The sequence below is a fragment of the Protopterus annectens genome, chromosome 10.part0 (assembly GCF_019279795.1).
Source record: "Protopterus annectens isolate FY-2018-M chromosome 10.part0, PAN1.0, whole genome shotgun sequence".
In the NCBI taxonomy this organism is placed as follows: Eukaryota; Metazoa; Chordata; order Ceratodontiformes; family Protopteridae; genus Protopterus; species Protopterus annectens.
The window spans coordinates 1780087405-1780112740 of record NC_056744.1 but is presented as its reverse complement, the minus strand read 5'-3'; the positions used below and the strand labels follow the sequence as shown (position 1 = coordinate 1780112740).

The 25336-nt window shown below is 37.3% G+C and overlaps 1 protein-coding gene across 1 annotated transcript in view; it reads left to right on the top strand.

The window, feature by feature from the left end:
- LOC122814018 (carbonic anhydrase 4-like) overlaps positions 1-25336 on the top strand; it is a 287411-nt gene that overhangs the window by 222884 nt on the left and 39191 nt on the right. Inside the window, exons 6-7 of the mRNA XM_044086598.1 lie at positions 11007-11096; positions 20388-20457. Of these exons, the coding sequence (XP_043942533.1) occupies positions 11007-11096; positions 20388-20457 (160 nt within the window). The remainder of the gene's footprint in view (positions 1-11006; positions 11097-20387; positions 20458-25336) is intronic.

The window sequence follows — 25336 nt, the reverse complement described above, 5'->3', positions numbered from 1 at the left end:
CCTCTTTACACTCATTGCAGTTTCTTTCCTCCAATACCTAGTATTTAATATTACTTTTAACTGATAGTTTATCTAATAAAAATGAAAACCTCTGCTTCATAAAAATTCTCACTTTTAACTTCTAATCTTGATAACATTTTTACATCTTTTTAATTCCTTCCAATGATATGCCATACAGTATTTCTCCATAATATTGTTATACCATCATTTTCTGTTTTCATTAATCTCATTTTCACCTTCCATATTTTATTTTCATATTCTTTTCCTTTCATCTTTTCTTGTTTACCACTTCTTTCCCATCCTTCATATTCCATATTTTTTCATGCCTTATATATAACATTTTCCCATTACTTGCAACTCTGTCTCTCTCTCTTTCACCTGCTACACTACCAAGGAAAACACAGAGATGCTAAGTACACTGGAGGACTTTTTAGATTCAAATCTCCTTCTTTTGTTGTATGTCCTCCTTCTTTTCACTGGATTTAATCTTGATTTCCAACTAAACTTAAAATATTTCTAACATGTTTTTCTCCACTTTAGCTGAAAACATGTACACCCCATAAATATGCAAGCTTTCGTAACATTCACATATTTAACATATATAATTTATAGTTAAATTCTAAATTAAAATGTTATCATAATACCATTTTTACTTCTTCCAATATTATTTTCTACTGTTCGGTTACTTTCTCATACTCTCTATATTTCGGTCTTACTACACGTATTTCCTTCCTAGGATACTATAACTGACTTCTTATTTCACCACACCCTTTGGGTTTTGTCTTGTTTAACTGTATCCCAGCTTTCATTAATAATTCCTACACTCATATTACTTCACTTATCTTCTTCTTATTTTAGCCATAATCACTAAATCATCTGCATATAACAATCACGTAAGTAATACTACTTATTTTCCCATTTTGAATTTTTCATTCCACACATACATGCTAGAATTATTGTATTTATTATCAGCGCAGTCAGACATTTACTTAAGGAACATCCTTGGTTAACTCCTCTCAATTTTTGTCTTTCCATCTGCTTACTATAACTTTTACCCATTATATTTTGTAACATGTTTTTATAACATCCAATGTTTTTTTCTCTTGGGAGGGTGGCCTAATGGTTAAGGTGTTTGCCTTACAGACACAAGGTGCAGGATTTGAGTCTAACAAAGGATAATTGGCTAGGCTTACAATGACTCGCAAGGGCAGTTAGCCTAGTACTAATCTATGAACCATGAGTCTGGAATCTTCTACATTGCCTCATGACTGACCTTATCCAAAGCCTTTGCCATCTCATGTTACTACGCTTAATGCCTTATTTTTTCATACTCTTATATTTTACTTCTTTTACTATTATTAACATTTCCAATACCATCCCATTGATTCTGAAAACCCCTTCTCCCATAAGTTCATCTAAAACCTTCTGTATCTTTTTTTTGTAATATTTGGGAAGAGTATCAGTGCAAAGCACACCTCCGCTGAGTACCTAGCTGATGCTTTGCTCCTGCACAGTACTTTTTGCTATCCACTGACAACTGCACTAATACACCTACTCCTTGCACAGGACAGGAGGACTAGTGCATCCCTGCAAGATATCTCCAAAGCTTCATATTCCCTGAACAGGTCCAACTCAAGGTGGGGTGGAAAGCAGCTGTACAAATGAAGGAAGTCATATATAAGGATAAAGACAGAGTTCATCACTCTACTAATGATCTCAGGTTTAACTCATTAACAAACCTATGTGGTATGGAATGTTGCACCTCTTACTGCCTAGACACACACTTGCACTCCAGCGCATTTTCGGAAAAAAAAAATCATCTTAAAAAAATCATAAAATAATCATGGCTTTTCTGCTGCAAGACATCCTAGATTAACTGTCTTAATGTTAGTTTATTAATAAAGCATTCCTCTTTCTAATTCAGCCTATTATAAGCCACTTACTTAAAAAAGTCAGACCCAAGAAAGGTCTGGACACCATATGGAGCTATGGGTGTTAACTGGAAAGGTACAAAAAAGGTGCTGTAGACTTGAATGACTTAAGAAAATAATGCAATTGATGAGCCAGTGCATGGGATTCCCAACAAACTACCATGCTTTCCTCAAATTATCCTGCTGGAGGCCTTACTGTTTTCCAAATCATCTTCCTAGATGGTTGGTCAATTCACTGCTGGGGAATGAGATCATGCAGACTTGGCCCCCAGAAGTTCCCTATGCCTTTCCAACGTCCCTTAATTCTTAAATGCACTCAGAAAACAAGGCAGCCTAATGCTCACCTTATTTTCATAGCTCCTTCAGAATAGTTTTCTTTGATATGGCCTTATATTCTGGAAAAGTCACCCCAAAGCCTTTCGTATCCCTGCTAATGCACCTAATAGACAAGCTTCACACTCTAACCACATGGTTACTCCTTAGCTCTGTTTTGATTGGTGGCTATAGAATAGTCACCTAACCACTTGAATACTCCATTCTTCTACTTTCATTAATGGCCACGGAATTTTCACCTAACCTCATGGTTACTCCATAAGTTTGCTTTCATTAATAGCCACATCATTTTCACTTAACTACATGGTTACGGCATCTCTGCCTTCATTGATGGCCTTGGAACTTTGCTATCCTGACAGACTGACCTGTATCCTTTCCTCTGCCCAGAGACCCAGCAGGCAAAGGCTATATAAGAGTAAATGGATAGATGTTGCTATTGGACAACAGAATAAGGTTAAGACCTCCTTACAGATCCTGTCCAAGCAATAATAGTTTATCTAGCCTAAATTTTTGATTCTGGGTTAAGGTACTCACCCAGTAATGTACACTTGGCAGCTATTTCCAATTTCTACCAGGGAGATATCTCTTTGTCTCTAGTCTCCTTTAAAGTATGCAAGGCATATTTACAAGGTGCTTTCCTCATCAGAGCAACTTTGAAATGTCCTGTCCCTCCAAGGGATGCCTGTTTAACTATTATTTATTTTTATTTATTTAACATTTGTTTACCAGGAAAGTCTGACTTGCAATGATTCAATTTTCAGCGGAGGCCCAGGGAGAAACACTCCAGACACATGTCTTCGTAATGTGAGAAGAAACTGGAGCACCCAGAGGAAACTCACATGAATGCAGGGAGGACATGCAGACTCTGTACAGAAGGCATCTCAGCCAAGAATCAAACCAGAAAACCTCTTGCTGTGAGACAACAATGCAAACTGCTGCACCACTCTACCATCCATATTAACCTCAACGTCTAACTTCTAGCTTTAAAACCATGGGATAAACTTCCACTCCAACTAAAAGATCTTACCTCTTACACCAAATGTAACCCCAGTTCAAGGCTTAGCTATGGAGACAATCCATATGCATGTGCATTTGCAGAACTGATCACATCACCAAGCTGCAAGCAACCTTCCATTTATCTCTCCCATCTAATCCAACCTGAAAATAGCAGCATGCAGCTTTGTATCTTACCTGTATGTGCCATCTATCAACAATCTTCTCCTACCTCACCTTTATATATTTCACTTACATACCCCTTCAAATGCTGTTCACAACACTGTAACCCCTTGCATGTTAACTGTGTGCGATTCAGATGATCATAACTACCCCTTTATATTACCCTACCCTATAAACCCATATCTAACCAATTAATCACACTTAGAGCTTGGAAATTGTCATTTAAATATGCACATAGACCACATCATCTGATGTTATGTTTCTTAACCTGGCTTGTGTAGCATACTTATGCTTTCACAGTATTTAATCATTTTCTTTTCTGCATCTTATTGTATTTTTTTCTGTATTTCTATTTTTTAATTTAGAGTTTACCTTATTGTACTTGTGTAAACAACTTAGTCACATCTGTGCAATTCAGACTGAGCCTGAAATGGTTCACTTTTGATTAGTGCTGTATACAGTAAATAAACTTAAATAAATAAGTAAACAAATAAATAAATAAAATAAAGTGTACCTCCCCTTAAACTACAACTAAGAAGTAAGGTATGTATTATGCAAAAGTACTTCTGATAGTGAATATGTCCACCATAATAATTTTGGAATTGCAGGTTTTCTGGACCAACCATCCTTACCTAGATTTTTACAAGGAAAGTGTCTCCTTACATACATAGCCATCTTTCCAGCGTAATTTGACCATTGAATCCAATTTATAGCAATAAATTTATCTGTCCACTTTTTCCTGAATATTCTAACGTAGGTATAGTGGCTGCAGTGTGTGTACATGGATACAGTTTCATTTTATCTGGACAGAACCACATCTGCTACAAAAGACCCAGACTTCTTGTATCATTATTTAGTCAGACAATGAGGTCCGAGGTTTCAAGGGTCACTCTGAGCAGGTTATTGTCCAACTGCATCAGGTTTTATTATGAAAAATATGGAAACAGTTGGTGTCGGTACCAAAGTCATGTTTCACAAGGGCAGGGGATATCTGTCTGGCCTTTTCCAGGGATGCCTAAGTGGATAATATCTGAGCATCAGCTATGTATCCTTTTGTAGATACCCTCACAAGGGGCAACAGAAGCTGGATATTATCGCTAAGCTTCAGTGTTCCTCTGGGGGCACAATTATTAGGTGCATATTCCCATAATGAACCACCCAAGAAGATCATCTAAGAACTCTGTCCTTCCAGTTACCAAGGCTGAAGCCAATCATTTCAGACACAAAAATGATTTACTTACCACAATGCTAAATCAGAAGGACCGAGAGATTTCTACATTCTACATTACCCTGCAAGGAGGAATTTTGAAGGTTATTTCTTTGTAATCCACTTAAGCATTGGTTACATAAGATCAAGAAGATACATTTGTAGGCTGGGGGTATTTCTTGAGTTGAAATCCTTGGGCAATGTTTGCCATAAGTCCTTTTGTTTATGAGGTTTCACTCAGTCCTTCAGATCTAATGCTATAGGAAGTAGATAATTTTTATTATTTGTGTGTGTACAGAGTGTAGAACTGTTTTTTTTTTCCAGTTCTTGGGGACAGTCTTTTGACTGGCTCTGGGAAAGGTTGTCCACCCTTTCTTCAAGCCATTTCTACTGACAACAGGAAGCTGAACTTGTAATTCCTAACACAGATCTTTTTTTTTTTTTTTTTTTTACTGGTTGTTCTGGAGGAAGCCAGGAAGCCATTACTTTTAAGTTCTATTCTTGCATACTGTATATTATTATCTGAAATCACAACACATGGCATTCCATAGCTTGAGAATATAGTTTTGAGAAAATATGTGCCACTTTATCTCATTCATCTGACAACCTTGTGACATCTGGAAACTTAATATCACAGTCTATGCAGATTAGATAAATAGTTACTTGAGAATGAAACTAGTCTGATTCACTTTACTATGTAGTGCTCCTGGCATATTTTATCTCAACAGATTGATTATTGTTTGATTGCTTTTCATATCAGATCACATGATTAGTTAATGTCCTCTTTAAGTTAAAAATAAGGCTATATTTTTTGACAATCCATCCATTATAACCTCTTTTAACATCTGCATCTCTGCATCCTAAACTCAGTTTTTGCAATTTTTCTTAAGCACTTTCAGCTTTTTTTATATTTTGAGTAACTGTGGCACCATCCAATTAACTTGTACAATCAGATCCTATTGCTACAGTGACAGGCGCAACATATCAACTATGTGCATTTGTTTTTCTAGTCTAAAACTCAGTCTCAAGTTATAATTTTATAAATGTAATAAAAGTCTCTGTAATCCTGGCGCTACATAGACAAATAGATTAGGTAGATAGACAGGTATCTGCATTCTCCATGCTAATCCTTAGAATATGTAACTATTAAAACAGTGATTTGGTTGGGAGGCCAGCTTCCCCTGCTATTATCACCCACAGCCCCTGCTAACTTATCTATATATATATATATATATATATATATATATATATATATATATATATATGGATGGGTCTACCTGAGATGGTCGACAAGCCATTTGATCGACTTTCATTTGGTCGACAATTCATTTGGTCGACAGGCAGATTTGCCCCCCTCCCCAATGTTGTGCGACCCTGGAATTGATATATATAGTTAGGGGGTGTGGGGGGCACAGCCCCCCACATTGGGGGGTGTGGGGGGCAAAGCCCTCCACATAAAACAGCTTGTCGACCAAATGAATTGTCGACCAAATGAAAGTCAATCAAATGGCTTGTCGACCATGTGAAGTAGACCCATATATATATATATATATATATATATATATAGATAGATACACATATATACATGTATATACACAATAAAATTATATAATGTATTTCCCTTAGTTAAATGAGATAATCCAAATGAGCTAATACATATTTTTAGTTCAATCCTACAAAATGCCATGCAACAAAACCCCAAATATTCATAAACAGTACACAACGAAATACAGAAAAGTAGTTACATATCTATTTATCCATTCATAATGCCCAGTATATATCCATTCAAACTTTTGCAGCCGTATACAGCTGTTGGCATCTGTTTGTCTGTCACATCTATACAAGTTCTAGAGCTAAGTATAACTGATTTACTGATTTATCTTCTCATGAAGTTACTGCATCAGTATCATTTTGGCAGGCAACCACTTGTAAGTTCATTTGTAAGTAGTCTTTCAAGGTCATTTACTAATTTACTACAAATGGAATGTTGTTCAGAAGACACAGGAAATCTTTATTTAAAATAGGTATATCTCAAGAATATGCAAGAAATGAGAGTAACTTGATGTCTCTAAGGTTGCAGAAATATCAACAGCCTAAGATCAATGACTGTTCAAAGAGATGTTCTGAGAGATGCTGCAAGAATCATTCAGCAGAAATGATTAGACAGTAAACAATCCAAAATAAATGCTCAGTATTTCAGGTAATGAAGTTCCACATATGCTGGCAACAGTCAAGATCACAGATCTGTTATATCCCCGATATTATAACAATCTATCTAGCTACACACTTGTGCACATGGGGTTGGGATGTCACTTCAACACTGTTAATTATCTAGAAAAAATATAGCAATGCTGAAAATACTGAAAGTCAAATGACTGAATTATAAAGGTACAAGACGAAAAAGCATGAAATACACATGAACATAAGCACAAAAATTGCTAATCAAAAATTTAAGAAAATCACAGATGTAAAAATTTAAAGAAGTACTGTATCCAGTGTCATAAGTCAATGTTCCTGAAGTATTTCAACTCTGAGCACAGACAGCCACAATCTGTGACCTTGGATTTGGAATAATTCATTTGTAAGAAAGAACCAACTTCCTGTAGCCCGTCTGCAGGAACACTTCTTTACTGCATTATCAGTTATTTTAAAAAGCCTTGATATAAGATGAGGTACTTTCCTTGCTTTTCTTCTCGGTTTGCATAATGCTCACTAGTATTTCTTTCCAAAAATATGCCACCAGAAGATTCTTAACTTTATAATAACAAAAGAAGAAATAACAAGTAAGCTACGCAAAACTGTAATATGATAAAATGTATAACAGCTTTACTTGAGTATGTAGCTTAGGAAATGAGTATTTAAACCTTCACTCTGTGTTTTAAACAACAGCTTGTCAGTATAATGCAATAAGCACTTTAAGTCTCACTAGAAGTCAGTATCCAAATGATTCAGACTTTCAATTCTGATCTGTTGAGTACTTTTGTCCCTCACTTTTTCTCTGTTTTATGTAACCTAAAAATCCATGCACTATTAATATGAGCATGAATTAAAACATTATTCTGAGATACTATTAAGGACATTATGAATTTCTGTACTATTCTAAGATACCATTAATGACAGCATGAATTATGATACCAATCTAACATGCTATTAATGACAGTATGAATTACGATAATATTCTAAGATACTATTAATTACTATATGAATTGCAATATCATTCTAAGATACTATTAATGATGCTATGAATTGCGATGCTATTCTGAGATTTTATTAATCATAGTATAAATTATAATACTATTCTAATATACTATTAATGACAGTATGAATTATAATAGTATTCTAAGATACTGTTATGACAGCATGAATTACGACACTAAGCTAAGATACTATTAATAATTGTATGACTTACGATAGCATTGTAATATATTCCTGATAATACGAATTATGATAGTATTCTAAGATATTATTAATAACAGTATAATTACCATAGTATTCTAAGATAATATTAATGATGCTATGAATCATGATGCTATTCTTAGATTTTATTAATGATATTATGAATTACAAGGTTTACTATTGTTTATTCGAACGGGAAAACATTTTCCGTTCAAATAAACGATTAGTAATACTGAAAGTAAAAACACCTAACGTGGACAATGTCGAAACGAATGCTTGATGCATTTGACTCGACATTGCTGTCAAAACCACCATGTGATAGCCATATAGGAGCTGATGTAAATCAAACTCCTATATGACAAATCACGTTTTTGCGGGGGGCAAGCCCCCTGCACCCCCACACCCCCCTACTTATATATTCTAATTCCGAGATCGCACTACAGTGGGGATGTGGATAAATTTCCATTCCCCACTGTACTGCGATCTCTGTGCAAATAGTCGACTTACACTTATGCAAATGCAGTAGTGCATTCGCATAAGTGGAGTTGACTATCTGGTGCACAAACATTTGTGCGTCCGACATTCTGATTTTCAGCACATTGCAGCTGACAGAACAATAGTAAATCGAATTGCAATACTATTCTAATATACTATTAATGACAGTATGAATTATGATAGTATTCTAAGATGCTATTATGACAGCACGAATTACAACACTAATCTAAGATACTATTAATAATTGTATGAATTACAATAGCTTTGTAATATATTACTGATAGTATGAATTATAATAGTATTCTAAGTTATTATTAATAACAGTATAATTACCATAGTATTCTAAGATACTATTAATGATGCTATGAATTATGATGCTATTCTGAGTTTTTATTAATGATAGTATGAATTACAATAGCATTGTAATATATTAATGACAGTGTGAATTATGATAGTATTCTAAGATGCTATTGACAGCATGACAGATGAACTGATCCGCAAGGCCATGGAACGTATTCTCATGGAACTTGTAAACAAAGACATTGGCAACCTTCAAACACTGAACTCCACCCAGTTTGGGTTCGTGAAGGGCCGATCTTGTCTCCTGAACATGATTGACCTTTTCAAATCAGTCTTCAGAGCCGTGGACGAGGGTAAGGCTGCCCACACAGCCTATCTGGACCTCGCCAAGCCCTTTGACACCATCACCCACTCTGGAATCATAGATAAACTTACTAAGCTGGGCATTAATCCCTACGTCACTCGATGGGTTACCAACTGGCTTACTGACAGAACCCACACTGTAAAAGTAGCTGACTCCAAATCCAGCTCCAGACAAGTGACAAGTGGAGTACCTCAGGGTTCAGTCCTGGGACCACTCTTGTTTGGCATCTACTTCTCTAAAGTACAAGCCAATACTAAGGGACTCTGGCTAACAAAGTTCATAGATGACTGCAAACTGGCAGCCATTACTGAATCTCCAAATTATGTGGATACTCTACAAAAGGGCCTTACAGAAACAGATGCTTGGTGCCAGAGCCATGGGCTCAAGCTCAATGCAAATAAATGTATAGTTATCCCCTTTGGGAAAAAACATGTACCCGTGAATTACCACATAGGTGGCAGTACACTAAACACTGAAAATGTGATGAGAGACTTAGGGACACAGGTGGACAGTGGTTCTCACCTTCGATAACCACATCACCACAACAGTCAGGAAATCCTTCTATGTGGCACACCTCATCACTAATGGCTTTTCATCCAGAAAAAAGGAGGTCATTGTCCCACTGTACTCATCCCTCATTAGACCCATTATAGAATACAATGCCCCATTTGGTATGTACCTCTCAAGACACCTGCAACAACTGGAAAGGCCACATAAATACCTCACTAAAAGAATCACAAGCCTAAAGCAGATGGCCTATGCTGACCGCCTTAAAAAACTCCAGCTATACTCTGTCTCATATCGTCTACTCAGAGGTGATATCTGCTTAACATACAAGGCCATGTCAAATCCAGAGCTGTTGGACCTGCTATACTTAAAGAAATCCCACTCCCTCAGAGCCACATGCCCCAGGGATCTAAACCTTGTCATCACTATAAACAAAACATGCTGGAGGGATAAGTTCCTGACCCAGTGTCTCCTCAGACTCTGGAATAGACTGCCCATACATGTCAAGCAGAGCACCTCTTTGGCCCTCTTCAAAAGCAACCTTGACGATTGGATGGGAGAAAGGAAATTCACCCCAGGGATTACGTCAGTCACCCTGCCAGACAGAGGTCCAGGAAGTAAATAGTGTGGGAAGAAATAGGCAAAAAATTGTTATGGCTAGGCTTGTATAGGCCCTAGGGCCGATAGCCTAGTACCAACCTATGAACCTATGAATTACAATACTGTTCTAAGGTATTAATGACAATATGAATTACAGTAGTATTCTAAGATACTATTAATGCCAGGACAAATGGCACCACTAATCTAAGATACTATTAACGATTGCATGAATTGCGATAGCATTGTAATATATTATTAATGGCAGTATGAATTATGATAGTATTCTAAGATGTTATTAATATCAGTACAAATGGCAACACTAATCTAAGATACTATTAATGCTATTAATAATTATGATAGTATTCTAGGATATTATTAATAACAGTATAATTACCATAGTATTCTAAGATACTATTAAGCACAGTATGAATTATGATACTATTCTAAATACTATTAATGACAGTATGAATTATGATAGCATTGTAAATGATAAATTACAATACTGAATATAATGCTGTTTTTAGATGCGGATAATGATAGCATGAATTACAGTACTATTGCAAATGGTGAATTATAATACTGTTCTAAGGTGACAGTAACAAGAGTGTCAATTATAAAACTATTCTAATATGTTAATAACGAGAGTATGAATGTATAATACTGCACAGCTAACAAACTTGTGTTTCCTTTTTTTTAGATGCATATTGTCCACATAAAACAGGGTCTCTCTAATCTGGAAGTAGCAAAGCAGCAGAAAGGCATTGCAGTGCTCAGTTTTCTTATTGATGTAAGTCTGGCTGAATAGTCATCATGGTATAAAGGGTGGGATGTAAATTCATCTGGAGCGCTGCCTTTCTAAACGACTAAGGTACTACCATAAATAATGTACTGGTACTGGTAACGCATACTGGTAGAAACGTCTGTGATGCACATGCTGGTATCAAGGACAGGTACCAGTGAACGTATAAGTCTGTGTGTCAGTCTGATGAAATGTGTCCATGCATCACATTAATAGCACGATGCTACATTTGCTTTCTATATTGACGTGCTATATGTCTTCACTATTTTTCTTCAGTCATGGAGTTTTGCTTGTAAATTTAATTAGGTAATTGATCCATTTATATTATGTGAAATATTTTTCATGTGGCATAAAGACAACTGTATGCAGATTTTATAAATCATTTAATTGTTTGTGTAAGAAGGTTATGCATTGAAAAGGCACAGTCCTCAGAATTTCAACAGCTACCCTAACCAAGGCTGGATACCTTATGCAATGAGACATGAGGGGGTGTGTATAGTACAGTTATTACTGCATGCCCAGGGGTGTTGTGAAGCATGAGCCCATAGAATGAGTGTCTTGCAGTCTATGGGTTTATGGCAATATCTGTACCATGTGCACCCTCATTTTGCTCATAAAATGGGCATCTGTATTTTTTCTTTCAGTCTGAATTTTATGTTTAATAGATTATGTATGATAATTATATGTTTTGCAATGTATTTTAATGTAAAACAGTATGTCTGCTCATTTTAACTAATACATGCAAAAGGTTATAACCTTTTAACTGTGTAGATTTTGGTCTGCAATGTTCAAGATAGTTAGTTAAGGGACTGTTTTGTCAAAATCTTATGTAGTTTTACACCATACATATTCTAAACAACTGGAAAAAAACTACATAATACCTCAACTGAGTTCTAGCAGGTAAATGGGCCTATATGAGGAAATTACCGTATTGGTAGCACTGTGTTTCTTTCCAGGTAGCACAGCCACAAAACTCTTCATAAGAGTCATTATTTTGATGGCAACTGGAAGACACATATATGCCACACTTGAAAGCAGAAATCTTCTGCTTATGATGTGCTTATTATGCCCTAAAATATTCATGGGGGTAATCATTTTGGTGCTATCGCCTAAGAACTTAAACAAATTATTGAACCCCACTGTGTTTTCAGGAAGCTTTAGCTGATAGCATCCTTGCTACCTTTATTTAGTTGGATTTATATGATCGTTTTAAGTGTGTTTTATTCCTGTTTTTTAGGCTTTTTAATTCAAGCAGTGATTTAGTTTGTGTACTGTGCCTTCAGATTTATCTCTTAGGTCAAACAATACCTCGCAGATTATGTCTCTTATGTTAGTGCGTGTCGGTGTGTTTGAAATTTGACTCAGTTTAGAGTACCTGCTTTCTGTTGCTCTTGTGACTGTTTTTTTCTTCACATTATTTTTTTTCCTGTCTCTTCCCAGACTAGTTCATTTTCCTTTTGTAGAGTTCATTCTTTCACTTTTTTTCACTTTATTATGCCTTTAACTTATTGGGTATCTTACTGTTCATACTTAGGTGATGTCATTCAATTTTAGGTTTTAATGTTTTTCTTACTGAAAATTATTTTAAGCCATGCAATAGTCCTATTAACTGTTGTGTTCAATTTCTTTTTTATTGTTTTTAAACAGACAGTGCATTGAAATTTGCTGTTTTTTATTTATTCATTGGCTTTTCTTTCTTTCTTTGTTGTTTTTATTTATTTTTTATTATTATTTTTGTGTTTGACATTTTCCCCTGATTAAAAAAAAAACTTTTCAAGATGGTATCAGTTTGCTGGAAACCTGTGAGGGAGTTGGGATCCACTAGTGAATGTGAAGTCTAGGTGACTTACACTAGCTCCCCCCCCCCCACCTCATGGAACAGATTTGATACTCAGCTAGCCATTTGATTGGTTAGACTTCACTGCCCATTTTATAAGTTGCCAATAAGGCACTAAGAGGTGTATGTGATATAGATATTACTGTACTATAAGACACTTGCCCTTTAGGGTTGTGCATCACAACACCTCAAGGGTGTGCAGTAATATGTATACTATGCACATCTCTTTCTGCCTTATTGCATACATAAGGCAGCCAACCTTGGAGTGTGTAGCTGTTGAAATTATGATGAAAGTAATTGTAATTCTTTCAATAGAGGAACTGTAAGCGTGAATGCTACCATATAAGTTCAAAGGTATAGTGTGTTGGGGTATCCCCCTATTCTAAGGGTCAGTAATCTCAGAGTTTATTTTATTTTGTTAACTGAGGAAGAGCACAGATATTTCTGGACCATGCTTGGGTCAGCCTAGAAAGATAACAAAAAAAATTCCATTTTCCAGGAAAAGTCTACTCAAATTATCAAGTAAATGAAGGCTGTAACAAAACAATGACATCACTGATTGCACTTATTCAGTCCATTTGCATCCAAATACAAATATGTAATGTTATTGAAGTTAATTAAATGCTAAATGATGAAACATTTGGAGTACAGAATTTGTGGTAGTTAGAAATGTGTACAGTATTTACCTGTGGTAGTAACGTTGAAAGCAGTGCATGTCATGTGGAAGTGAGCTAGGTAGGTAGATGAGTGTAGAATAAAAAGGAAGACAGAAGCGAAAAGGGAAAGGAGTTGAGAGGAGGTGGAAGTAGATTTGGGTGAGTGGGGAGAGCTGTAGAAAACTCAAAACTGGTGACACGAAGTCGGGTGATTAACTTTTTATTTGAATATGGAACAAGACGTATGTGTGTTGGGAGGTGGCAGAAGGTGATGTTCTTCCTGAAACAATGCTTAAAGCTCTAACAGTAGGTTTTGCAATTTACTACTTTCTTCATCTTCTTAATTCTTTTGAATTGCATTTTATTTTCCTAAATGTCAGGGCTCACAGTATCAAGTCTCAACATAGTACCACAGTGGCTCCCAGGGTTTTGTTTTGGATAAAAATCTACTTGACACCAGAACACAGGGTGGAGTACACAGTGGAATTCAAAAGAAAAGTGAAGAGTTAGGAATAACTCATGTAATTATAACAATCTCAGTCTGAAGGTGAATGACTGAGAAAAAAAGAGGCTTAGCAAAGTTAAGTAAAAGATCAGTTGTGTGACAGCTTAGCTCCAGTGCAAGGCAGTGTAGTATAACATAACTGCAACAAAAATCATCGAGAGATAAGCAGGGTGATTTATAAATGTGGTTCCCATATGGTCCCTGCATGTAATAGACCTGCAAAAGAACAAGTTTGGGAGGCAGAATGCCAAGCTGTATGATTTATGGATTAAATCACATTGTTGGTTTGTTTCCTTCTGACTCTTCAGTCAAATGTCAGAGTACCTTATCATAGGAATGTACAATAGTGTTTTCCACAGTTGTGGACTGGCTGGTAGCAACACATAGATAGGGCCAGCTCTAGGTGAAATGAATCCCTAGGTGAAGCACTCGATGGTGCCCCCTCCAATGCCTACTGGTTCCCCCCTGCCCCCTCACCAACATTCTAGCCTCTTCAAATGTCCAGCTTAGCTTTTCTGGCATTTTGTCTTACTCTTTTGCTTTTTTTTTTTTTTTTTTGCATCCTTTCAATAGACTCTGACTGCCCAAGACCGCAGTGTAATAACAATGGTGTAAATAACTGAATTAAACTGGGAGTCTGGCGGTCAAGCCATGAACTTTCTAGATGTTCTGAAATGCATTTTAGAGACTTTCTTTAACATCTTCATCCAGTGAGGCAGTAAACAAGAATCATGAATGGGGAAAAAAATTTGGTCTGCAGCATTCCAATTTCCCACTTGCTTTTAACACACCATAATCGGCCAAGATGAAACAATGGTAGAATGAGTAGCTGACTTAAGCCAGGGGTCTCAGGTCCACTAAGCTCCCAGAAGCCATGATATCACAGATGCCCTGAGATGTATTTTAAAGCTTTTTTTCCAAACTTTTAATAAAATGATGGCCTAAACAACCAAAAATAAATAAATTCAGTCTTATTTTTATTCCGCCAAGTAAGAAATAATTTATGTCTGGCAAAAAATAGCATTTTACAATAAACTGAGAAGACAAATGCTTGTGAGGATACACCGATCTTTTAAGGAATAGTGCCTTTATACCCACTCCAAATGGCAAAAAAGATAGTCACCTTCTATGCATAAATCTGGTGTTGGATTGGATGAAGGCACAAATGGCCACAGTCACATATTTCAAGTGGCTGCTGTCAAAGGCATATATAATATGCCTCCTTACCCATCACCATCTTCCGTGCACCACACTTGCGTCAGACTTGGATGAATCAGTAAGACCAAACAGAACAGAGTGACACATTTACTGTTGTTGTCACACATAAATACCACCCCCCCAATATATAGCCACCTGTGTGCATACCTGATGTTTGATTCTGAAAAAAAACTGAAACTAAATAACTATCACAGTCATTAAGTCCAGCAAAAGAATAATAATAATAATAGCCAAAATAATAAAGTATTCCACCCACAGTGCCCCCCCCCAAGCTATGCTGACCTTCTGTGCACCCCACTTAGTATGGCCAGTTTTAGACTAGATGGGATTCAGGGCAGATGTCAGTCTAAGCCTGTGTTAAAATCCATTTATGCAGGCTGAGGTCTGATGACCACTAGCCTCCCAGAAGCTCTGAGGCTGTTGTGAGATAGTTTTTTGGCTTATTTTTCAAAGATAATGACATGTTAACTGTTCCTCTTTTTTTTTTTTTTTTTTTTTTTTTTTTTGCTGCTACAGATTTATGTATGTCCTTTGACAAAACTGTGTGAGTATATGACATATGCATATGCACCTGCTAGTTTGATCACTGCCAGGTCAGTGAATACCATGTCCAAGTATATTAAAGAAAACCTGGTCACCCGGAGAACAATTTGCATGAATAAGAAAGACTTGCAGATGCCACACGACATAAGCACGAGACACAAAATGAGCATGGTGCTCCTGAAGGCTCTCCATATATCTCTATAATGATACTCTTTGGGGAATGCATGCAGTATTTAGACAAATACTTCTACAGGTTAATGATACTCTTTGGGGAATGCATGCAGTATTTAGACAATACTTCTACAGGTTCTTTTAATGTTATGTATGCTGCTTTCCATATGGCCACATTCTTCAGTAATTTGCTGTAACTGTAGATTTGTACCTTTTAAAGTTGAAAAATGGAACCCCAGAGGACATGGCTCCACTGCAGACACAAATGTATTGGTTATCTAGAGTTACCCACAATTCAGAGGTTTATGGCTCATTTAGTACGCATACAGTGTAGACCACATCTGCATCCCATAAATGGGAACAGACATTACATTGTGCACACTAACATAGAAATACTTATGAGATTCCAAGGACAATGTGGTGGCAACTGGATGTCTTGCCTGTTATCTTTGTTTCTGTATGTCTTGTTTCTTTTTTGTTTGATTTAATTCTCCTGATTGTTAGTTTCATTTTAGTTTTATTTTGAGTTTTATTTTTTTTCTTCTATATCTGTTGGGGGTTAGCAGTCCCATTCCTAGATGTCCATCCTATTCTCATAGGAAAATTCATCTGACTTAGCTTTGATTATGATAGTGCTATTTACTCTGTCCTGCTGTCCCCATTCTTATTATGATAGTGCTATTTACTCTGTCCTGCTGTCCCCATTCTTATTATGATAGTGCTATTTACTCTATCCTGCTGTCCCCATTCTTATTATGATAGTGCTATTTACTCTGTCCTGCTGTCTCCGTTCTTATTATGATAGTGCTATTTACTCTGTCCTGCTGTCCCCATTCTTATTATGATAGTGCTATTTACTCTGTCCTGCTGTCCCCATTCTTATTATGATAGTGCTATTTACTCTGTCCTGCTGTCCCCGTTCTTATTATGATAGTGCTATTTACTCTGTCCTGCTGTCTCCATTCTTATTATGATAATGCTATTTACTCTGTCCTGCTGTCCCCATTCTTATTATGATAGTGCTATTTACTCTATCCTGCTGTCCCCATTCTTATTATGATAGTGCTATTTACTCTATCCTGCTGTCCCCATTCTTATTATGATAGTGCTATTTACTCTATCCTGCTGTCCCCATTCTTATTATGATAGTGCTATTTACTCTATCCTGCTGTCCCCATTCTTATTATGATAGTGCTATTTACTCTATCCTGCTGTCCCCATTCTTATTATGATAGTGCTATTTACTCTATCCTGCTGTCCCTATTCTTATTATGATAGTGCTATTTACTCTGTCCTGCTGTCCCCATTCTTATTATGATAGTGCTATTTACTCTGTCCTGCTGTCCCCGTTCTTATTATGATAGTGCTATTTACTCTATCCTGTTGTCCCCATTCTTATTATGATAGTGCTATTTACTCTATCCTGCTGTCCTCATTCTTATTATGATAGTGCTATTTACTCTATCCTGCTGTCCCCATTCTTATTATGATAGTGCTATTTACTCTATCCTGCTGTCCCCATTCTTATTATGATAGTGCTATTTACTCTGTCCTGCTGTCCCCGTTCTTATTATGATAGTGCTATTTACTCTATCCTGCTGTCCCCGTTCTTATTATGATAGTGCTATTTACTCTATCCTGCTGTCCCCATTCTTATTATGATAGTGCTATTTACTCTATCCTGCTGTCCCCATTCTTATTATGATAGTGCTATTTACTCTGTCCTGCTGTCCCCATTCTTATTATGATAGTGCTATTTACTCTGTCCTGCTGTCCCCATTCTTATTATGATAGTGCTATTTACTCTATCCTGCTGTCCCCATTCTTATTATGATAGTGCTATTTACTCTATCCTGCTGTCCCCGTTCTTATTATGATAGTGCTATTTACTCTATCCTGCTGTCCCCGTTCTTATTATGATAGTGCTATTTACTCTGTCCTGCTGTCCCCATTCTTATTATGATAGTGCTATTTACTCTGTCTTGCTGTCCCCATTCTTATTATGATAGTGCTATTTACTCTGTCCTGCTGTCCCCGTTCTTATTATGATAGTGCTATTTACTCTGTCCTACTGTCCCCGTTCTTATTATGATAGTGCTATTTACTTTATCCTGGAACAGCCGTTCGAGGTAAGTAAACTTTGATGAACTAATATAGACCCAGAGTCCTGAAATGGATGGCAGAGTAGACAGAAAAGAAGAGAATGAAAGAGGGAAGATATAATTGTAAAGTCAGTGACTGTTGGTGTTTAAATGCTCGAACAAATAGTGAAGTAGATGATGTTGCAAGTTCATAGATTTTAAAGCCTGTTTTGGTAGTTTGGTGACAGATTATTATGTATGCATTTCCAGGTTGATGTTAGCATGTCTTAAGCTTTTTCTAAAACGTCTTTGTGCTTTTTCATTCTGCTCTCAAGTCTGAACTGACAGAGTTTCTGAATTTAGAAATTTAGCTGGAAAGGGGCCAGCATCTGTCTCCATTCATTTTATTCCTGCTGTAAATGCGTGTACATGCCCTTCCTAACTTTACACAGTCTACTTGGAAGGTATCCATTGGTGTCTCCAGGTGCCGGAGGCACTTCTCCTGAAACATGAGACATACTGTATATCTAGAGTGTTGGGTATTGGTGAGCAACACTAATGACCTTCAGGACAGCATCAGGCGCAGCCTAAGCATGGATCTTCATTTACTGAGAAAAGCAATCTACTTAGGGGTGGTCAAGTCTGGGGAACCATCATCCCAGTGCGTGTGAGTAATCTTCTGTAAAGTAGCTTAAAGTGTTGGTCTTTTGACAGGCAATGTCTAATAAATGAATACCCACATCATTGTCTGTCCTGCAGATTTGACTGGACTTGAAGCACAGGCTATTCTAGTAGGAGAATGTGATGTATAACATTTATGTGTGAAAGATCATTAGCAAAGGAATTAAAAAAAAGAATCTGTATTATCCCTATATTTGGGGCAGTATTATGAATTTTACATTTTAGTTTACTGAAAGTGGGCTGGTGTTAGGGAGGTGGTCATCTCTTGACCTGTGGTCCTGAGGATATGATGATGTCTTCTTGGATTACGATGGCATGAGTGCAGTATGATGAAACGTTTTCCTTTTCTTCCCTTCTCTCTCTTTTTGTTGAAAAAATATATTTTTAATAAGTAGTCCCTTATGATGTGTCATTTTGGTTAAATGAAGATATGTGGAGCATATGTTTTATAGCATGTGACCTACTTTCTATTTATGTTAAGTCTCAGAAGCCTCATATTATATGAAGGGGAGGGTCATCATGAGATAAATATTTGCCTTAGGTAGTTAACAAAGACCAAAAGGGCAGTATTTATGCATGTTTCAAAAGAGGAAGATAAACTGAAAAAGGAGGCACGAGCAGAAACCAGCAGGAGGCCGTTGGTGATATCTTTAACAAAGCAATGGTTGTGGGTGAAATTAATAGTTTTCCTAATGGCATTGTGGGGTCAAAAACTGTGGAAAATATCCAGAATGCATGGGACAGGCATCAAAGAGCCTTAGTGGTTTAGAAGATGAAGGAAATACAGTGGTTAATTAGGAACTGCACCTGTCTGTAAGGCACAAGCGTGAGCAGACAGATGGGTGATACTGACTTTATCTGCTGACATTAGCTGTGGACCGACTGAGTCCTAGATGTAAACATGACTGAATGAATATACTGTTCCAGTTCATCTAGTATCTATATGTCCTTCATCTTCATCTTCTTTGCTTTCATTACCTTGTTTGTAATTGCTCCCTGTTCCCCTCTCTGTTTCTTCAGTAGCGACCGCTTGCTTTCTTTTTGCCTTCTATTCTTCTACATTTTCTTTTTCTTTCTTTTTGTCATCTAGCGTGTCAGTTTTCTACCCAACTCTTACCTTATTTTCTTTGTTATCACTTTTTTTTCTTGTCCTGCTATTAAGCATTGCTCACTTCTCATGGCATCCATTTCCGCCTCTCTGTTTACTTTCTTAGCCCAACCATTCTCAGTCCCCCTAATTCCGTTATCTTATATTCCTCCCCATTGAATCTTTTCTCTTTTCATTCATATCCCTGTTTGAGTTTTCTTTTCATATCCCATGATATTTTATCTTCCCTTTCCCGCATTATCCTATTTCACAACTTTCTTTCTTACCTCACCCCGCTGGATCCTATCCAACCTTATCCTTTACTGGCTCGTGTATTACTGCAACTACGATCATTTCCAGAAATGCCATCCTGACAAATGAATAATCTTCTAACTTGAACCAGAAAAATAATAACAATAACATAAATGAATAGAGGGTAACTGTCTCTCTTTATCTCTCCTTCTCTCTCTCTCTCTCTTTCTGACATTTTCACTAAATAGGTGGACAAAAGCAACAGCAACTCAGCATGGGACACATTGAGTAGCTACCTGGAAACTATTTCTTTACCTGGTAAGTCCCAGAAAATTATATCTTTATGCTTTTATGTGATGATTAGCACAATTTGTAAGTATAATTTTGCAAAGTCCTCCAAACATGATGTGCTGTATACATTTTTCTGAATAAACACTTCCTGTGAATCATTGTAATTTAGTCGGCATCAGAAGACTTGTAACAGTGTTGATTTTCAATAGAGGTAATGCTCACAGAAAGTTGGGTTGCATACCAAAATTGCTAAATAAATAGTTGTTAAATAGTGTTTTACCTTCTACCAATGGCAGTTAACTCTCAAATATGTCTCATTAGAGAAAGAATCATAGATGTCTTCCATTGCATATAGTCATTATGGGTGAGTATTGCCTGTCATTCTCTACAAGCCTGAATCAAAGCAATCATCTGTTCCTCAAATGCAAGTGACATTCCAGGCAATCTGGTGTTTCACAATGTTTCTATTCAGAATGGGACATACTCAATTCTAGTTCTTTTTGCTACTTTAAAGAGGAAGGATGAATGTTCAGTTCCTCTTCCCACCATTAAGACTTTATTCAGTTCAGTTTCACAAACAGTCAGCTAATTTAAGTCTGTACTTGGCTATTCTTACCAGGGTCTACTACAAGTGCTCACATAGCCTTCGCTTATAACACACTTCCATGCTACCACTCATTTGTGTTGGTAAGTACCCTAACTTCCACTACGCCGCTCCCATGCAGCACCACAAAGCTAACCATTCCTTCCAGAACCCTGACCCTAGCCTTAACTCCCGATCACTGCCTAAACCTGAAATCCCCCTCCCCTCCCTAATCCTAACCTTGTATTAAGTTCTGACCACTTCCTAAATCAAAACCTAAAATCCCTGTCTCTTCCTAACCCTAACCATTCGCTAATTCCCAAATTGCTCCCTAAACCTAAAATCCCCCTCCACTCTCTAACCCTAACCTTGTGCTAACTCCCAATTGCTCCCTAAACCTAAAGTCCCTCCTCTTCCTAAACCTAAAGTCCCCCTCCCCATTTCCCTTCCCCAAAAATCAGTTCCAAAATGCCACTTTGATTTCATCTGACTTTGCAGCAGCTGCATCCCTGACCTCACATTTCAGTTTGAGCAGCTGCCTGGCCAAGTGAGCAGGACAGGGAAATAGTCACTTGAGACCCTGCCTGTGAGTTCCTCAATTTTGAGCAGCTGGGGCTGCATGCTTGGTGTACGTAGATCCACATGTATCCACAACAATATAATAACCATATCTGAGGTCACTCTACCGTGGGATGAGGAGAAATGTACCTCTATAGTTACTCCAGCTGAATTTGTAGCTTTTACAATAAAGAATTCAGAGTAGAGCAATACAATGAAAGTTCCTTCAACTAAGGAACCTTTTCCTGAAAATAATTGTCAGGTGATTTAAGATATCTTTATATGTAGTGGTGTTTTTGTACTAATCTTATATTCACTCTCTGCATTTTGCATTTCTGCAACCACAAACAAAGTTTGCTAACTTTTAATTTTTTAACTTTTAGTCTATCCTTTCTATGTAAGCTTGGGAGCTTTAAAGCTTTTGGGAAACATTTTAAATGAAATAGTTTTGAATTAATCTTGTGCTATTTATTCTAAATTCTTAGTATTATTTTTCTTTTATATTCTGCCTTTTTAAATTAGAAATGTTTAAATCCAAAAAGGAATAACTCAGGAGTTGAGAAAGAACCCACACCTCTCACATTAAGGGCTATGGTAAAAAGGCCCCATGTCTGGGAAATAATATTTTGTGATTCATAGACACATTACCTGCAATGAGAAAGACCTCATCAGTGGCTAATTTCCATGTCTCTGAACTGTAGTTAACACTGACGGGCATTGCATTATGTTAGCAAAGGCAACCCCGCTCATTCGCGCGCACACACACACACACACACACACACACACACACACACACACACACACACACACACACACACACACACACACACCACACCCGATACCTATCCTTGTCAGAACATTCACAGATAGCACTATGAGGTTGAGAGGTATGCCTAATGCGTCCAATTCCTGTCTGTAATATGTAGTGGAAGGAGGTAAAAATCTACTAGTGAGTTAGTATAAGACAGTTCTTTGGTCAGTAAGGATCCTTGTTTGCTGTCTTTAAACAAAGCCAGAAAAATAGAATGCACAAAAACCCAGCAAACCAAATGAATATCCATATATTGTACAGAATCCAATTTAGAAACATCAGTAAGCCAAGTAAAATTTAGTTATATAGCATCCTTCTATAATTAAATTTTTGTTCTACTTAGGCAGACCTGATGAAGCTCCCCATTGAAAGCGCTGGTTAGAACCACAACAATCAGAACAGAACTTGGATGCCATCTCTTTAGTTTAATTTAATATATGGATTTTAGGTTAAAAATTCTAACCTCCAAACATTAGGAATATTGTTAGCCATTCATAATGTACTTATGATCTGTTTTGGTTATCTGGAGTTATTTCTGTTAGTACTGTTCTGAGTGTGTCTGGAGTGATTTCTGTTAGTACTGTTCTGAGTGTGTCTGGAGTGATTTCTGTTAGGACTATTCTGAGTGTGTCTGGAGTGATTTCTGTTAGTACTGTTCTGAGTGTGTCTGGAGTTATTTCTGTTACTACTGTTCTAAGTGTGTCTGGAGTTATTTATGTTACTACTGTTCTAAGTGTGTCTGGAGTTATTTCTGTTAGTACTGTTCTGAGTGTGTCTGGAGTGATTTCTGGTAGCACTGTTCTGAGTGTGTCTGGAGTGATTTCTGTTAGTACTGTTCTAAGTGTGTCTGGAGTTATTTCTGGTAGTACTGTTCTGAGTGTGCCTGGAGTTATTTCTGTTACTGCTGTTCTAAGTGTGTCTGGAGTGATTTCTGTTAGTACTGTTCTAAGCGTCGCTAGAGTTATTTCTGTTACTACTGTTCTAAGTGTGTCTGGAGTTATTTCTGTTAGTACTGTTCTGAGTGTGCCTGGAGTTATTTCTGTTACTACTGTTCTAAGTGTATCTGGAGTGATTTCTGGTAGTACTGTTCTGAGTGTGTCTGGAGTGATTTCTGGTAATACTGTTCTGAGTGTGTCTGGAGTGATTTCTGTTAGTACTGTTCTAAGTGTGTCTGGAGTTATTTCTGGTAGTACTGTTCTGAGTGTGCCTGGAGTTATTTCTGTTAGTGCTGTTCTGAGTGTGTCTGTGAACAGAAAAGTTGCAATTGTTATATTTTTGGCTCTAAAAGGTGTTGCAATAAGTTTACACTGAGTCAGATGGTGACCAGATTTTCCACAGAGGGCAGTTCCTATGGTTCTCTCCAAAAAAAAAGAATGCCCATAGGGAAGGTCCTCAGCGGTACACGGCCACAAATTTGTGTAATAAAAAAATGTATCTGAACCTTCCTGACTCAAGTGCTCATCTGCCTCCAATAAAGATATGAAGAAGAAGAAGAACTGGCATCTGGGTCTTTTTTCTGTTTTCATTTATTTTGGCTTTGATTTTATTCACCTTTTTTTTCCATTTCCTTTGCTTTAATTAACTTCTGGATTGATTTTTTTATTTTCTGAGTGCAATTTATTCAAGGATCTAGGAATTAGCTGTCAGTCTCTACAGACAGCATACGTTTTTTAAGGGATTCAGTTTCAGGCAGCAGTGACTTCCAGAAGTTTCCCTCCACTGGGAGGGCACAGACTTACTTCCAGTATGTTTAGAGACAGCCGCTGAGGATCCCTACTGACAAAAGAAGTGTCTCCTATTAACTGACTAGTAGGGTTACTGCATCTTTCCTTTACTTTTGTCATCCGCTCGACTCATCCAGAGGATGAGCAGGCACTACCGGCTCAGACCTTTGATTGTTGGTTTTAATATATTTCAATCTGTAGCATGTCATGAATTGTTGCAGACATTAAATAATGTCAGAGTTTCTCAATATACATTAAAAATGTATCACTTAGTGCAGCAGGTCAGTGCTGAGATTTCATGTGGCAAGGGTGCGGGATTTGAATCCTTTTAACCCTCCCTTGTTGTTTCCTTTTTTAACACCTATTTTTATTTATTTATTTATTTTTGAACTGTATTCCTGGCATCTAGTGGTGGTGCTGGGGACTAATAATGTCTCTCAGTGGTAGGAGGGTACAGAGTTGGAATCCCTTCTAGTGTCTTTATGACATGTTGCTTATACAACCCCTGGTGTCTCTTGGTTTTCCACAGATATTTTCCCTTTTATATTTTATATTAAGTGCCTTTAAGACTGTCTGTAGAGTATCCCTGGTGTCCTGTGTTTCCCTGCCACTATGTGTAAGTGCCGTTATGCTACAAGACATTATCCCTGTTGTCCACTATTCCCCCCAGCCAGCTTCTGGAAGGCTGTCCATGCTGGCTAGTATTTCTCCTGACCCTACATCTGTAGGATTATCCCTGCTGTCTAGTGGTCCCCAATGACCCACATCTGAAGTGCTATCCCAGGTGGATAGTGCTTCTCCAGCTGTATGTTTTAGGCTTCACATGTCAGTCTAGGGATGTGCAGAACTCAAAACACACACACACACACACACACACACACACACACACACACACACACACACACACACACACACACACACACACACCAAACTTAACCCCCTCAGTAAGTCCCCTACCACTACCTTTCAGGCAGACAAATGCTCACATATGCAGCCCCTCATGTTTACACACTCACACCCACTACCACTATCTGACCACTGCCCCCCCCCGGTACTTACCTATACCAGGACGGGTGAACAGAGGCAATTGTCTGTGTTAATTACCACAAGTGGACAAAACAGCTGCATACTTCTCAACTGTCCACCTGTCAAGATTTTTGCACAATGTCCAGATTTTTCCTTCATATTTTTGGTCTGTTCCTCCTAAAATTTGTGGTTTTCAGGCAAATC